At 40.9% G+C, this 16,515-nt stretch overlaps 1 protein-coding gene across 1 annotated transcript; it reads right to left on the bottom strand.

Moving 5' to 3' along the window:
• Positions 1-1,764: 1,764 nt before the first annotated feature.
• On the bottom strand, positions 1,765-10,073 carry CLTA (clathrin, light chain A). Its single transcript, XM_009584849.1, has 7 exons — positions 10,004-10,073; positions 9,121-9,158; positions 7,130-7,247; positions 5,995-6,106; positions 4,536-4,589; positions 3,251-3,286; positions 1,765-2,204 (listed from the first exon to the last, which is right to left on the bottom strand). Exons 1-7 carry the CDS (start codon positions 10,071-10,073, stop codon positions 2,033-2,035), a joined length of 600 nt encoding a protein of 199 aa, XP_009583144.1. The 3' UTR covers positions 1,765-2,032.
• Between the last annotated feature and the right edge of the window lie 6,442 nt (positions 10,074-16,515).

Below are 16,515 nucleotides of genomic sequence, written 5' to 3'. Positions count from 1 at the left end.
GGGAGCACTCGATCCCCTCGTCCAGATTGAGGTAGCATACTGGAATATAAAATGAAGGCAGAAGAGAGAATCTACAAAACCTCACCACAAGAGCTAGAGGAGTTAACCAAAACCCACAGAGCTGCTTGTTAAGTGTTCCTGCTAGATGGTGTACACAAAAAAAACACACACACATTGTTAGCCCCTGCAGGCCCAGCTTATAAAACACTGCTTTAAATTCTGTAACATTGCTTTGGCCTTGAATTTGAGAGTCTTTGCCTACTTTCTTGGATTACAGCTCAAACCCATGCCCTTAGCACAGATAAAATGTCTATGAGATAGGACAATGTGGTGATCAGTCCCATAACTCAGTGTGCAGGAATCCCTCTACTCTAAATTCAAATTTAGTAGAAACATTATATATTTAATACAGTGGAATTTTCTTTATTAAATTACCAATTCATTTTAGAAGCCTTTGTTTGTAGAGCTTTGGGGTGAGTAGAAGAAAGGAAGTTTTCAGTCAAGGTGAACACGTAATTGGTCAAGGCTAGTACTGAGTATCAGTATTCTATGGATATTGCTCTGTGCTTCAGTCCTGTTGAACTCACCTGCTTTAATCTTCCATGGAATTAAGCTTCTAAACTTGTAGTCTATATCATTTTCATCACAACTCATCCGTAGCTTGTGAATACACTGGCAAACATGAGAATAGCTCCAGTCACTACACACAACAGTAAAGTACAGCTTAACTATTGAAGCCCAACTGGCAACCATTTATTCAATATCTTACCCACCAAAGAGACACAGCTGCCAGTAAGACAGTTGCTGTGCAGCAACCCCCTGAACCTTAGTAAGTTTTAATCTGCATCTGCAGCCCTCTTCAAACTGTTTGGACTAACCTTCCAGCTTGTACACAAAAGGTATTAAAGCAATTCTGCAACACACTAGTTAAGCTACTGTATCTTTGATTAAAATAGTGAAATAATGTATGAGACTGAACAGACTATTCTTACAAGATAGACAGCTAAGGTAAGTCTTATCAGAGCAAGACTAGAATACAGCCCTTGTAAATGCTGGGTGAGATCAGAGAGCCAAGGAAGCAGCAGAATAGAGATTTTCTGGATCAGTTTGTTTCAAATTCAACCACCTTGGCAGACAGAGCTCCAACCCAGTAGATGAGCAGCAATAAGAGCAAGTCTTCCTTTCTCTTGCTCTCCAAATCTCCAATCCACCACCCTGATGGGAGAAAGTGTCTGCAAGAGTCAGTAAGGACAAGAACACAGTTTAAAAACACCCAAACAGCCTCTGCACAACAGGACTTTACATATGAAGCCAGCGTTGAATACATGGCAGAACAGAATATGCAGCAGAGTATCAAAGGCTTTAACTACTCAGTGCCCTGTACTGTATTTCTAGCCTAAGATCTGCAGCTGGAGTGACAGCAGAAAATTACACAGGACTGCTTACCTGCAGAAGGCAGTGTCCTCAGTTCTGCTAGAAGTGAGATAAGCTCCTTAACAAGCCTGCTGCTCCAGTTTCGCAGAGCTCCTATCTTGTGTGATAAATTGGATAGGGAAGCAGTTTTTAAATTAAAGCTCTCAAGTGCTTTAAGAAAGCTTATGGACACAAGGACAGTCTCTCAGAGACCAGGAACATTGCTGGCTGGTCAGTCACCAGCAAGGTGAACGCACTAGCAATTAAGAGAAATGTTTGCTCACACTCAATTCAAACACCCCCTCTCGAAAGGGAGCAGGAGAGCTGCTTAATTCATCCAAAGTCAACACATTTTGCTGTTTAACAGATCTTTAATATCAGTAATGTGGGAAGTGACATCTCAGTGCACAACAGCACAGAGACTACAGTTTTGGAGGTTCTCCCATTTCAGACACAGAAGGGAAACATGAGGAAGAACATGCAATCAATGATCAGCTCTAGATACATCGTGAGGTTTGGTCCAAAAAAACATTGAAACAATTAATCCAATTACTGCAAACATAGCTTCTCTGAGTAAGGTTAAGATATTGCATTTGTAGTGTTTCCATTGTGCTTTCCTTCAGCGAACCAGCGGAGCCTGCTTGAGTGAGATCAGGACTGAACGCATGCGGGACACATCTTTTGCCTGCTTACTAGACTTGGGATTAAAGTCACAGAGCTGAGCCACACGTTCCCACTCAGTGCCCGGAAAAATGTCTTCTGCATCATTCACAAAGGCTTCTTCAGCTGCCCTAAAAGCAATGCAATGCACCTTGCGTTAATGCCCAACATATAAGGCACTCCTTCCTCTTACAGGATGTAGCTTCTTTCAGCATGTTTCATAAGAAATGTGACCTGACAGCTGCTTGTGGACATTATGGCTACTTAAGCTCCCACTACCCCAACCCTGCAGATGGAAGTAGGTTGCAGTAGTATGCTATGCACAAGCAGTGCAGAGGATTGCTGTGTAAAATGTTGGAATACAGGTGTTTGGTTTAAGAACAGTTATTGAGTCTTTGCCTAAGGAGTCACCACATAAACTGCCAGGAAGTAAGGTACTCCTATGCAGGCATTTTATTTTTGGAGAAATGCCCAAGTCTTAACTAGATAAGCCTCTGCCACTTGATGGCTTATATTGGACACTTGCCAACTGGAAATTTACAACTCCCTGCAAGCATGTCTTAACACAGATTCCATCTGAGGATTTAAATCAGCCCCAAGGCCTACAGGCCATCATAAAACTATCTGCTTATGATTCCCAATGCTGTAGTGAAGCAGCATGAATCAAAAGGAACTTAAGTCATGAATCCCATGCTTGCGGGTGCCATAGACTAAAGCATATCTTGGCAGAGGGGATGACTCATCTGAGGTCAGCTCACAGGATAAACACATTTCGCCTGCTCTCACCATAAGGAGACTATAAGGAGGCTTTTTACATTGTGTACAGGTTAGTGCTAGTGGCTTCTCAGCTGTATCCTTTTGGCATTGCTATGTTGCCATTGCTTTGTTGCCATTGCTTCAATGCATGGATAACACTCCAGCATCTAGTTTACATGAACTGTGAGGCCCTGGTAGCTGCCTGAGTGCAAAAGTAGTAAGCATCAGGAGATCAAACCAAATCCATCTACTCCAACAAGCAGTACAGAAAAAGCAGTGAAGATGACTCTCCCATGGGTGTTCAGCACTGTTCACAGGGATGATAAGGTTACAGACACCACTGAAGACAAGGGTCACTACAACACTGCTACTTTATGTGACATGACACTTTTAAGGGGCAGTGAAGATTTTTTTACTTAACTGTTCTAGGCTGTAGCAAGGATGATTTATGTTTGTGCTTAAAGGTGAAGAGAAGAAAAGAAACAAGGAGAGAAAGTTTAAGTCAAATATAGAAAATGAGAATGAGTTTAATGCAGATGATCAGCTGGCTGAACATGCACTACTAGCTTAGCCTACATTCAGGAAACAGGCTGCCAAATTTTATTCTGCAGCACTTACACTGCACATTTGCATTGGATATATGAAAATAAGGGTTTTACTGGAAAAATCTATCAAAATCAACTCCAGGAAACTTCAGAAAAGTCAAACACCACCTGTAAATCCATCATTTCACAAGTCTTGGTTTACAGCCACCTACAGTTAGGTAATGAATTCCACAGGGAACCTTCAATATTAATGCACTCAAAGCCACACCATGGCTCACCAATACACCTTCTAAAGGTGTCACCTTAGAATCTGTGATACGGCCATCTTTCAATTCAAGTCTACAAATTAAGGGAAGAAATTAAAACACATGAACAAGCCAATGAATACTGCAATCCTTCCACCCCACGGAAACTACATGCTCATGGGGGCTTGAAAGTCATGGCTGTATTCTCATTGATCCATTAGGCTGGTAAAATGTCTACACAGAGCTGTTCCTAAACGTTTTCCCAGCAGCTAATGCTGATTTTCCAATACCACCTTTTTGTACTTTTCATCTGTTCTCTAATAGCATCTTAATTCTATATGCACACACCTCTTCTACCTGATGTATGGCAGGTGATTCCTTTCCACCTTCCTTGGCTTGCGGAGCTTTATGTGCAAGCATTACTTGAATATTTTTCTGATTATGTAGGCAAATAAGCACAGCTCAGGAGCTCAATGCCTATTACAGAGAATGCAGAGTTAAACATTGTGCTTCTCTGTGGAAGTAACTAGGTCTAAATATAGCACCCATGTGAGATTGCAGACACTAACCCACATACCCAGCAAAGCATCCTGCTAAACAGTGTTCACTGGCCTGGAAACAACTGTAAACCCCCACATCTAAAGACTACTGAAGTCATTACCAAAATTCCAGTGTTATGTACACTACATGACTTAATCTGAAAGTGCTGGATGTTCTGCAGTGTATGTGATCCTTGCAGGAAAACAGCACTTAATACTACAGATCAGAGTCAGTCCAAAAAGTAAAGGCTGTTTACTTATATTAACTTACACTGCCCTGAAATATTCAGAAGTCACCTTCAAATATTCAGCACTATTTCTGATTCTCCTTGTTACCTAGCTGACTAGCAAACAGAATTAGCAGTTAAGCAACATACACATAACCAATCACGTCAGCGAAGGGTTGTTTGTAGAAAGCTTCATCTGCCACCCTAGGTAGCAAGTAGTCCAACAGGCAGGCAAGCAGGCAGGAGAAAAGAGATAAGAATGAGAAGTACGGAACACAGCTGAAGGCAGTTTTAACAAGCACATTAACCTTGTATCACCTAGACTTACTGTAACAGGAAAGCAGCTACCACATGGAATGTATCAATTAAGCCCCCGACTCAGAGGGGCAACACAAAAGCTCTGCTACATCCTAGAAGTTGGGACCAGCTAGTTTAGGACTAGAGTCCCAGTGTTAGCATTAGGCTACTTCCAGGGGACAGAAGCTACCATTAGGAGAGAGATTTCACCAGGTTGATGAGAATGCCAACCACTCCTTCTGCGCAACACTTGTTAAATGGACCCTACTCCAGAATGCATACCCTGCACTCAAACACGGGCCACAATAAAGCTATGGGGGTATCATGAGCTCTGGCCATCAACTAGAAAAGTGCCAATCCTGTTTCCCTTTCTTGGCCCAAACAAAAGACTGTACCTCAGTGAACAGAAGTGTCAAATCCATAGTTTTGTAGGAAGTGTAGGCCTCCTTTCTTCCTTTAGTAAGAAGTAGAGTCTACCTAGGACTCTTACTCAAGACAAACCTGCTGGCCTTTCAAAAAAACAGTTCATCTTGAAGTCTGTGGGTTCCCAAAGTATAAAACAGCCCTGATGATTACCTGGACAGAATGACACTGGCAGCCCTAGGTCAGAAGTAGAGATCTAAGTGGTATTAAGTCAGTACTATCATATTTACCTTTACATAGCTTGAAGTCAAAATTCCACAGGGAACCTCTAAGAAAGTATAAGAGCTTACTAGACTAGCAGCCAAGTCATTAGTTTCTGCCCCAGGGCCCATAACTAGACAATTCAAACCCAACACAGACACAGTCAGCATTTAGTTCTTCACTAGCAGAACTGAGTCAGGTTATTTCTCAAATGCTTCCAAAAGGAGCAGCCAAAGGTTTTAAGATATCTGATGAAATAACTTGTAGCAAAGACTAACTAGAAGGCCACTTCCATGTGTTCTAAAGATAGCAAGCAAGACTGCTAGTCTCAAGGTAGGTAATTACAGTCACTGAAAACCTGTGCAGCTAGCAGCATGCGAACAAGTGGGTAAACTAAAACTTTTTCTGGCCACGTTCAAACTTTGTGTCTTAAGGAATCTTCAGTAATTCTGGTTCATTATCTTAATGCTTTCTCTTGCTACTCTTGGACATTTAATCTAGATTCTAAGAAAACTTAAAGAGATAGTCTACCACTGGAGACCCATTTCTTAGTAGGAGAGGTTACTTTAATGAAGGACTAGTGCCTTAGGACATACTAGAAGTATTCTAACCTCTCTCCCCCATTTTCATAGCCTTTCATATCTCCCTATTACTTTCGTAACTCTTCAGCTGGCTGGAGAAACATTACCTGTTGCTTGCTTTTGTTTTCTGGAGCTTTTCATCTTGCCTTGCATACCATTCCTCCAACTCCTTTATTGCTTTCTCCTTCCATTCTGCTTCCTGCTTTCGTGAGTTCGCATCTGAAGATTTAAGAATTGATTTGTCAGTCATGCTTGTTCCAGCTGGATCTTGCTAACATTTCAGCTGATGGCTCAGGGTGCACTCTAATGCAGACAGTTGCTTGATCTACTCAGATAAGGGTTAGGAGATTTCCTGATTTAGGCCTGATTGAGAACTCTAAATACCATGAACATTCAGAAGATTCGCTAAACAGAATGCCGGTGCTGCATAACTGGGACAGGCCTCTTCAGTTTAGGATAGGCATTTGTAGTCTAATTCAGATTCAGTAAGTCTGTTGGCAAACTGTTCAAAAATAGAAATGGTCACCTTGCCATGCTAGTGCTAGAACAAAGCTCAGTAAAGCCTCTGTGCTTAGACAAAGTGAGGGAGCCTGGCACTCAGCATGCCTTTACACCCAGCCTACAGTTCAGGACAAGCTCATCCACTATAACTAGCCCAGAAGAGGAGCAACAGGCTCAGCTCTAACCAGAATCACATTGTGCAGAAGGTGCTGTCCTAACAATTTCACACAAAGCCTCCTCCCTAATATAAGGAGAAAGCACACCAGTTTCTAGGCTCTTAGAAGCTGTCCACAGGTAGATATCACTGCATTTGACAGCTGTATTTAGTTTAGTTACTAGTCCATTACTTAACATAGCTATTAGACTAAGATCCATGTGACAACAGATGGCCTCAGCAATTATAAAATGAGCAATCTTTATCCTTTGAAAAAAATGCTGATGGCTGCAGTATTTATTCACTCTTTTCTGCTGATAAAAGCTGTTCATTTTCTGTCAGCTTATTTGTAAGTAAAGGGCAGGCCACATGAATACTCCTAAGGTTCAGAGAGCCACTTGCTTGCTGACTCCTATACCAGTATTAAGTCTGCTTACTGGAAGACTCACCCAGACTTGCTGCTCAAACTCAAGAAGCATGTTAGATTCCCAAGAGCCACAAGCCATCGTTGAGAATTCTGCTGCTTAAGAAGCTACCGCTATGTTATTCACAAGCAATAACACTACTGCAACAAACACCCTCCTTACCAAGTTGCTCCAGGCGCTCCTTTTGCTCCTCCCTCCACTTACGAATACTCTCCGGTTCTGAATGCAGTCGATCTACTTGGGATATGGCAGCATAGGAGTCCGTTGGACCATTACTCTCCTTAAAGGGAAGGAATAGTAATGTCATTTATACATGACAACTGAGTATTTCAAATAACTGCTTGCAACCTACATAAAATTAGACTCTATTTGAACTGAGCACATTACACATTCATCTGATGTTATACCGCATTTCCTCCATTAACATGAAAAACGTCTTGCCACAAATTGCAGCAGGATTGAAGCAAATTAATTCAGGACTGCCTCTAGCAGTCAGGGGTCAAACACAAATTCAAGTTGACTGGGAAGTCAAACTGTGCCAGAGCTCTATGCCTGAAGAAAGCAGAAGACAATGCCTAGCACCTCACTATGCAGCGTAGGCCTAGAGACCCTCCAGTTCATTTCACTTTAAATATTTGCTGTGAAAGTAATCTTTTTTTTATGGTTTTGTGCATAGGAGTTTAAAATGTTTTTTAATGTTATTTGTCTACTTCAGACATTTGCAAACTTAAAAGCCAGCGTCCTTTACAGACATCAGAGGATTTGAATTGTTGTATGCAGCTTAGAACACAAGAGGCATTTCAACATTTAAGTATCACAACAGCATGAGTACTAGCATACTTCTTGCTATATAATAGCTTAAAGGCTTGCAATGAATAGGCCTATCATTAATACACCAGATTCGCAAAGCTGATGAATATTGTGCTATTTGCCACAGAAGATACTCCAAGTCCAACAACTTCTATTGGTTCACCCTACTCTTAACAGACCTGAGAAATACCACTCCTGACAGCACCAGATGGACTGCAGCTAATGACAGATTTGGCTGCGTCTTGCCCCTCTTTGGACCTCCTGTAGCCCTCAATAAAGAGAATGCAAAGAGAAGGAGCAAAAGCACCAGGCTTCACATTCAATCCAAAACAAAATAAATTGGCCAGTTGCAGGGTAAAACTAGTTATAGGTAGCTAAAACAAAAGTTACACACAGCCCATTCAGTCTGTTCTTCCTCATTAAGAGGAAGCTCTATCAACCAAAGCAGCTCGTCACTTAGAATTGCAAACACAAAATCAAGATATTTCATCTACCTTCTGTTGTATAAGGAAGCACAAAGAGCCAGTAAGATACAGTTTTCCCATCAATCTCAGAGCAATGGTGAGGATATAAAAATTTTAGCAGCAGTGAAAGCTGTTTGTGTCTCCACAAAGCTCAGTGTTCACTTAAAACTCTATGGAGAAGTATAGCTCATATGCTGCCCCCTGCCCATGCATTCATTTAATCAGGGCTATCCAGCCAACTCTGATACCAGGCAATGACAATGCCTTAGTGAAATTCAGTTACAACACAGTGATTGCCTTAGCATGCCTCATTCCTCCCTAACACTAATAAATCAAGTATCTCCTCCTTTTGTCATTACCATGGCTGACTAACATACTTTCATACTACGATTGAGCTATTTAGCCAGCAGCTTAATTTCATGCAACTTTATGTCACTAAGAAGTGTATAATGTTTTCAGTCAGCTCCTTCTAAGACCAATCTTGATAAGACAACCAGGACACATGAATTATCCTTAAAGAGCAAGCAATTCAGAAAACTCTGCTTTAAACTACGTAGTCAGAGCATGCTTTCAGCTTATTAGCCAGCAGCAAGTCAACGTTAAGTCATACCATAGAGCCTGTCAGAATGCTTACAGTGGTTATGTCCTATTAAGCCACAATTCAAAATGGACTGCTGCTTTAAGTTGCCTCCAAGTTCAGAGAAGGGACATATTAAGAGCATTAACAGCTTTATGAGATGAGCTATCAGAATAGACGTTCCTCTTCAGAGATGAGATAAAAGTACGTTAGAGACAAGAAATGGGAAGTATTAGTCTAAATTAAGGTAAAGTTCTCAGAGTAGAACAGCACATTCTAAGTACAGCATACTTCTATCTTACCTGATAGACATCTCCATTAACCACTCCATCAACAGCACCTGTAAAGAAGTGACACTAGTTTAGCCATTTGAGAAAAGACAGAACAGCCAGATATACTCAGTTCAGTAATTTGTATGGCAAGATTTACTAGAGTATCTAATGTGGGAGTTATGCAAATGAGTGTTACCTGATACTACGCAGGGTCACTTCCTTATCTCTGCACTTTTCCGGATAGGCACAAGAAACCAAATGAGCCATCATTCTGCAGAACCAGTAATACAAGGTCATTTCTTCATCATGAGGTTATGCTTCAGACTACATAAACAGCAGAGCTGATACTGCTGAGAAGCTGCTACAGTGTTCTAAAGTTACTCCCACTTTCTCCTCCCTGTCTTAGAAGCTGAGTGTACTAGACAACTGTTCAGAAGTTAAGAAGCGTGACTCTCACTGTTTTAGTCTCTACCTGGAAGATTAACAATCCTGCAGCGAGCACTTAGTAATTCTTATCCTAGTTTGGTTATCTCCTAATTCCTCATTAGCTCGAGAGATATAGCTAACATTCCTAGCAAAGTCACCTTTCTGCTACCTTCTGTGATGACATGTTTGACAGCTTCCTACTTCACCTGCAGCATTATTCCCTCTGAAGTGTCACTGGTAGTAGAGCCACAGGAACAGGATCAGCTAGGAATCTTTGCCACAGAACCCTAAAATTTCATCTTATTAAAACACAACCATAGGGAACATTTGTCAGTTGTGAGACAAACATTTGATCTTGTGAAACTATTTAGATCTCCAGACTATGTAAAATGCACCAAGATTTTCAAGAACTGCTAAATCTCGGCAAGGCATCTCTGCAACAGTGCTACATAACATCTGCCTGTGTGATATAAACAGGTCATGTTACCACTTTGTCTCACCGATAATGCCATAATGCCACCATGGATAAACTTATCACACAGAGGTGTTTCCGCCATGTTAACACACTCTTCAATGAAAGAAGAGACTGTAGCAAAGTCACCCAATAGCAAGCAGAAAATCAAGTTATTTTGCACCACCTCCTTAAATAAGATAGCTAATTCATCTAAAACTAAGACCATTATGCTGCTGTATCCTCTATTTCTTTGTGGCTGTGTATGCCCCAGTTTCACACTGGTGTTAATGGCACACAGGAAGCTCTTCATACTCCTTTACCAGGGAACTAGGCAAGTATTATCAAGTTCTTATCCCTGAGCCCTGAATGGCAATCATTAACTGTATTAGGACAGAGGACTGTAAAGTCATCAGTTCAAAATTAAGTTGGAGGATACTAGTCTCCAAGAACATAATTACTAGTTTCAGTAGGGGAAGACCCAAGCTGACAAAAACCAGCTTTTCAGAACCTCGTATTTTATAACTAGATTCCTATATCCGAAAGATGGTAGCTACTTTGTCTGATTGCTACTCCTCTGCAAGTTACAGGAGCCAAAAAGAACTGGTTTGGGAAGCACATAAAGCTAACAGCATCTGTCTGCTCCACAGCAGCTACCCTGCGCATCACCTAACATCAATCTGGAAGCTCCCCCAAAGCATATTTGTAGAAATCACTGCACATACACTGACTTAGGTGGTTTCAGCTACAACTAACAGTTCTACTAAGTAGGTTTATGAAGACTAAAGCCCACAAAGAAAACATGCTTACACTTCACTCTCCTTGAATTTAAGCCCATCTGCACTACATACGCATGCTGCAGCTGTTCACCTTGTTTTGGCAGGACGGGAATTAAAGCTAAGCCAGGGTCTACAACTCATATTGACATTAACAGCTTGAATAAGCTAGCTGCCCGCTCTGCCTACCTTGGAAGAGCAGAGAGCAATTCACACGTTCAGGCAATCAAACTGGAGACACAACTTTATTGCTAGAACACCCAAGAGAGACTAGCCTTTAAATATATGTAGTTCTCATCTCCAGAAGGTAGGCACTTGTTTCATGAGAGAGACGCCTTGGGAAGCACTGACTCACCAGCTAGGTGAGAGGGCTAATAAGTCTTGAAGATTCTTCCAAGAACTGTGATAATATGATTAAGTTTTCTTGTTACACCAAAAACATTCACTAACGTCTTCAGTATTCAGGCTGGTAGACTGCTGAGGTGAAAGGAACACCATCATTGCTGAGGGCTGTGGCTGAGAAAACAGATGTGTTTGTCTTAGGGCTGCTTTTCTTCTGCATAGAAACAGCCACTAACTGGCACAGAGCTAAGTGTTTCCAGAGGGCACCCAGATCAGATGCATTGAAGGTATTAAAACAAACTTCCCATCTGTTTTGAACTCCCCAGAACTTGTGATTAAGATGCATAGTCAGCATGCTGACAGAGCATACTGTAAGCAGAAGAGGAAACGGCACTGTACCAGCATGCTGTCATATGCCAATACAAGTATGCTAACTGGAACCAGACCAAGAGTCAAACATCCCCCAATTTCAGCTCTCCAGTCTCAGTGTTTGTATAATTCAGTATGAAGTCTAGAAAAACTGCTTGCCAGCCTTCATATCAGTAATCAGTGCTAATTGTGTATCAGATGTCTTTGTCCACAGAAACATGTCATTTCATACCTGACTTCCCACAGAAAAAGCCTAAATACTGTTACTGTATCATCATGTTTTCATCAGCCATGAACAATGAGAGCTCTCCACTGGCTTCAGAGTCCATCCAATTCTTTCACAATATTCTATCTTGAAGCTCCTGAAGTTACCACTGCACATTTAGAACTATTCTAGTTAGTAATGATCCATATTCCTTCATGTTTGCTTCTGAACTTAAGATAAAGCTTTATTTCTAAGGATACTGCTGCAAAGAATATGTCCAAACATCTACAGTTCTGTAACACATGCTGACAATAGGGTAATAATGAACTTCCACACAGCAACCCAGACAGTTTTTTTAGAGTCTGGAAGGGTTTGGAGAGGATAACCTGTATCAGCTACCTTGCATTCAGGAGAGAAACAACAGCCAAGCTTGCCAGAAACAGACAGCTAGAATCAGTGTCCTCCACACGTACTACAGCTTACAAAAGAAAGGGCTGGCTAGCTTGAAGATAAATACAACAACAGTTTTGTCACTTCAGTCCTACAAGTCAACATATGGCTTCAGAGGCTTATCACAATGATGATCAACTACTCTGAAGGCAACTACTTGCATTAATACCAGACTCAGCACTGCTTGGCATAAAAGGAAGTTTGCTTAACCTTGTTCACTAGGCTCTCTGAAGTGTTACTCTCAATGCAAAAGACAACAGCTACCAGAACAGTTAGAGGCAGGACTTTGCAGAGGTAGCTCTTCTAACACAAGTCCAACCATCTCCTAACACACAGATTAGTTCCTCCTGAGGTCTTCCTATCTGGCTATGCTTTGGACAATATTCTCATGCAGGTGAAATGAACTTCAGTATGATCATACATAAAAGTATTTTTATGAGCTACTTTCAGCATGTCTTTTAAACAATAAATACTCCTTCATTGCTACTTTGAGTGAACTAGTAGCTATAGTTAAAGCAACAGAACATAACCAAGTTTAATATATTCTGGCATAAGGTTAAGTAACTTCACCACTCCAGGCCTAGTTTCCCATTCTTTTTCTTTTGGGCATAGACCATGCTTCCCCTTCACCTACCTCTCATCCATAAGAGGATGAGAAAGAAGAATCTCCTCTGAAGTTTTTGTTTAGGTAGTTATGCAAAAAACTGAGGAAGAAATAGTTTTTCTAGCCATAACTCATTCTCATGCCTGTGTGTAAAACAAAGGCAAGCAGGTCAGGGAGAGTGCTTCTTTCCTGTGTTTTAGTTCTAATCTGCGGTCATACCAAAACCCATCAGAGTTCCCTCATTTTCAATATAATCAATAGGCTAGTACTAGACCACACCCACCTCTATCTGCAATAATGCTGTGCTATAGAAGCTTCTGTAACTTCCCAATAGATGTAGCATTGTCTTGTAAACAGAAAAATAGGTTTTTCTGCCATGAGCTTCACAATAATGCAGCATCACCACAAGAGAGCAAATACAAGTTAAACAGATACCATCCCTTTATTATACCTTTCTCAGTGCTACCTTATGGTTCTCTGAAGCCTCAAGATACTGATTGCATAGCAAAACCCAGAACTATGGTTGGTCAAACAATTAAGAAAAAATATCAATAGTCACAAACAAGTAACCCTTTCTGTCTATGGTGCTAACTAGAGAGACAGGAGGAAACAATTCTTTCCTAGTGATATTTTCAAGCAAATTAATATTCAGTCCCTGAAAGGCTATTAAATGTGGTTTATGGACAAACCACCAAACGCAATTAAGTTTCTTAATTCCTAGAGAGGCTCATGAGCCTCTTCAAAAGATGGAGAAATATCATTCATTCAAGTTCATATAAAAATGACAGAGCCTGAAACTATGAAGGCAATGTTTGAGACTAGACAGCCTACATTAAACTTGTGTGTATTTCCATGATTGTTAACATAAAACTGCTTGTCTTTGAATGTAATTCTCCATAAGAAGATACTTGACAAGCTGTGACAAGGTTTTTATATTGACATACAGGTTCTAAAAGCCACACATTTCAACCTGAACTCACTCTCTCCTGCTCAGAGGACATAGCAACTGAACTGCCATAACCTGAAGACCTAGTATCATCACACTGGAGAGAATTGAAGAATTTGACTGTAAATAAATGTAGGTATTGATTTATCACAGAAAAGGAGATCTCATAAAAGACCCAAGTTACTAATAACTAGGAACAGCACTGTATTACTTGACTTATACAGTACTTCCTGTTTTCTAAAGCAGTGATTATGCTTCATCTTTCAAGGGAAATAAGATTAGTTTTCACATGCTCAGGAAGCTTGAACAGGACAGCTATTTACATAACAAATGGCCTACTGGTTCAGGCCAGTATTCCAACCCTGACTATGGCAATATGAAGTGATGCTGAGTAAGACACATGAGCTTGGCAATGTTCTGCCATCCCCCCCATACTCACCCAGTATCCATCATTATTACAATTAACAGAAATATACACTAATATCAGTTTCTTGATATTGATATTAACAGTTCATGGAGTTCACTACTGTCCATGAATTTGTGTAATCTTTTTTTAAGAGGCTGCAATTTAAAAACTTTTTGTTGTATGAGACACCATGTTTCTTACAAGTGTGTTTCAAGAAGTTGGTGACTACTTCTTACAATATTTGAAGTTAAGATCTTCAAAATTCAGTTGAGAGCTGCCTGACTTGGGACTTCTGTCCAGTATTTAGAAAGAAAAATTATCCAACAGACCTGTAAATAAGGAGTTCAAAAAGCTTACGGTTAAAAAAAGTAAATCCACAAATCCCTGATCACGATGCTTAAGGACTTACATAACGATTTGTGTTATTTCAAGAAGAAATTTGCATTCACCTATTTAACTTAATTACAAAACAGTTTAATAAACTAGTACGCCCTAGAGACTAGAGCTATCTGACATTTGTTAGGATACTGATCAGATGATAAAAAAATCTCAAACACAAATGGCAACAGAAGTCATTAGTTTCGTTTGTCACCATGCCTGAACCAGTACATTTTAAACTGCTGCAGTCCACACTTTTTAACAAGGAGGGAGTGAGTACAGGCTCCGACAGTCAACAAATGGACGTTCTGTTAAAAAATGGGACCAGCAGAAATCAACAAGCACAATCTGCTACGCCATTTTAACAGGCCAGAGCATAAATGCCATCCCAAGACATACAGAAAGCAAGATGACATAGAGATCACACCTAGACTTCTCAGATCCTTAGATCACATTATCATATTCATTATTTTATGACCCTCTTTCTAGAGAAAGTTCTCCAATAACAGTTTTGCATTCCATGACAAGTGAACTTATGTGACTTCAGAAGAAACTCTTGAAAAGCAGCTTAAGAACTACTTTTACATATCAAGCCAACCTAGAAGTATTTAACAAGTTAACTATTTGACAAGGAATCACTCTGCAATAGCCACATTGCATGCAGGTAGAGAAGGTAAGAATCTAGTTGGTTCTAGCTCCTTGTGAGAAAGGCCAATGTCAGAACTTTCTCCAAAGAAATTAATCCTCAAACAGCTATTTTAATGTTCCAGAGTCTGTTTGGAATGTAAAAACCATACAAGGCATAATGCTTGCCTGAGGCTTCTGCAAGTAAGAGGGGAGATGTCCACTGTGTCTACTTCTGCATTATACACAGAATACAGAAGTCACGTTGTCTGATATCAAAACAGGATGGTGTTCTGATAACAATTATCCTCATGTTCTAGTGCTTGACCAAGTTACTCCCCTGTAAACACCCTTTTTACAGGAAGTGTGTAGCCCATATGTTTTGAACTTCATGAATTAGCTGACTCTAAAGGCTGCGCTACTGCTAAATAAACACTGGAACCAACAGGTCTCCATTACTCAGTTTATCTAGTTGGGCTTTATTCCAAGAGATACTATGAACCTGTATCCTCATACATAAGATATGCCAGTAATTTCAGAAATCATGTTGCATAATGAAGACTTAATTCTAAAGATGTTCCAACAGTGAACTGGGGAGCAAAGTTATTCAACTTAGTCTTCTTTTAAAGAAGAGTCGCATCTTCCTGAAGTGACAAAGGAATGTTACATGACAGCAAAATATGTTCCTATGGACCCATTCACAAGTACAATCAAAGTCTTCCAAGAGTGTTGAGACATCAGTTAAGCACAGCATCATCCTACATTCACAACTCCTTTCTGCTTAGACTTCAGTTAAAAACCCCAAATCTTTCATAATCAGAAGTGCTTACTCAGGGCTGTGTCAGCTACCATTAGACTAACTGAAAACACACTAACCTCTAGTTCCCAAGATACGTAGCCACCCTCCTCTGAATCGAACAGTGTGTTCTGCAGTGTCAGTTTTCTCACATTCAGTACAAAGGTTACCAAGGAACAAAGGCTAGAGGCTTAGTAAAATTAAACATTAGCTCAACTGCTAGCATACTTTAAGACTAAGATCACTGCCTCTGGAGACAGAAACACAGTGGCAGAACACAGCATATTGATTTATCCTGCTTTCAGTGCAACTTCATTTCACACAGGCTCCTAGATTAGATGAGATCAGAGTTCCTCAGCAGTGTTCTCAACAGGCTATACACTTCGGCAAACCTAGGCACCCTCCCGTCTGAGGGAGGAGGGAGATAACTTACACAAGGCAAAGCACACCCAAGACGACCAAGACGGCATGTCTGCACGGCCCAGAGCTAATCCCGGGACCACCCCGGGACAGCCGGGCCCCGCTCACCGGCGGCATGTGGTCGGGGCAGAAGGTCGAGGCGAGGGGGCGAGGGCCCCGCCCCCTCCCGGCCACGGGCCTCCGCGGAAGAAGGGAGGCTGCGAAGCACCGCCAGACCGGGACCCCTCTCCTC

The sequence above is a fragment of the Fulmarus glacialis genome, unplaced genomic scaffold, assembly GCF_000690835.1.
Source record: "Fulmarus glacialis isolate BGI_N327 unplaced genomic scaffold, ASM69083v1 Scaffold50949, whole genome shotgun sequence".
Classification (NCBI taxonomy): Eukaryota; Metazoa; Chordata; class Aves; order Procellariiformes; family Procellariidae; genus Fulmarus; species Fulmarus glacialis.
This window is presented reverse-complemented; position numbering and strand designations above follow the sequence as displayed.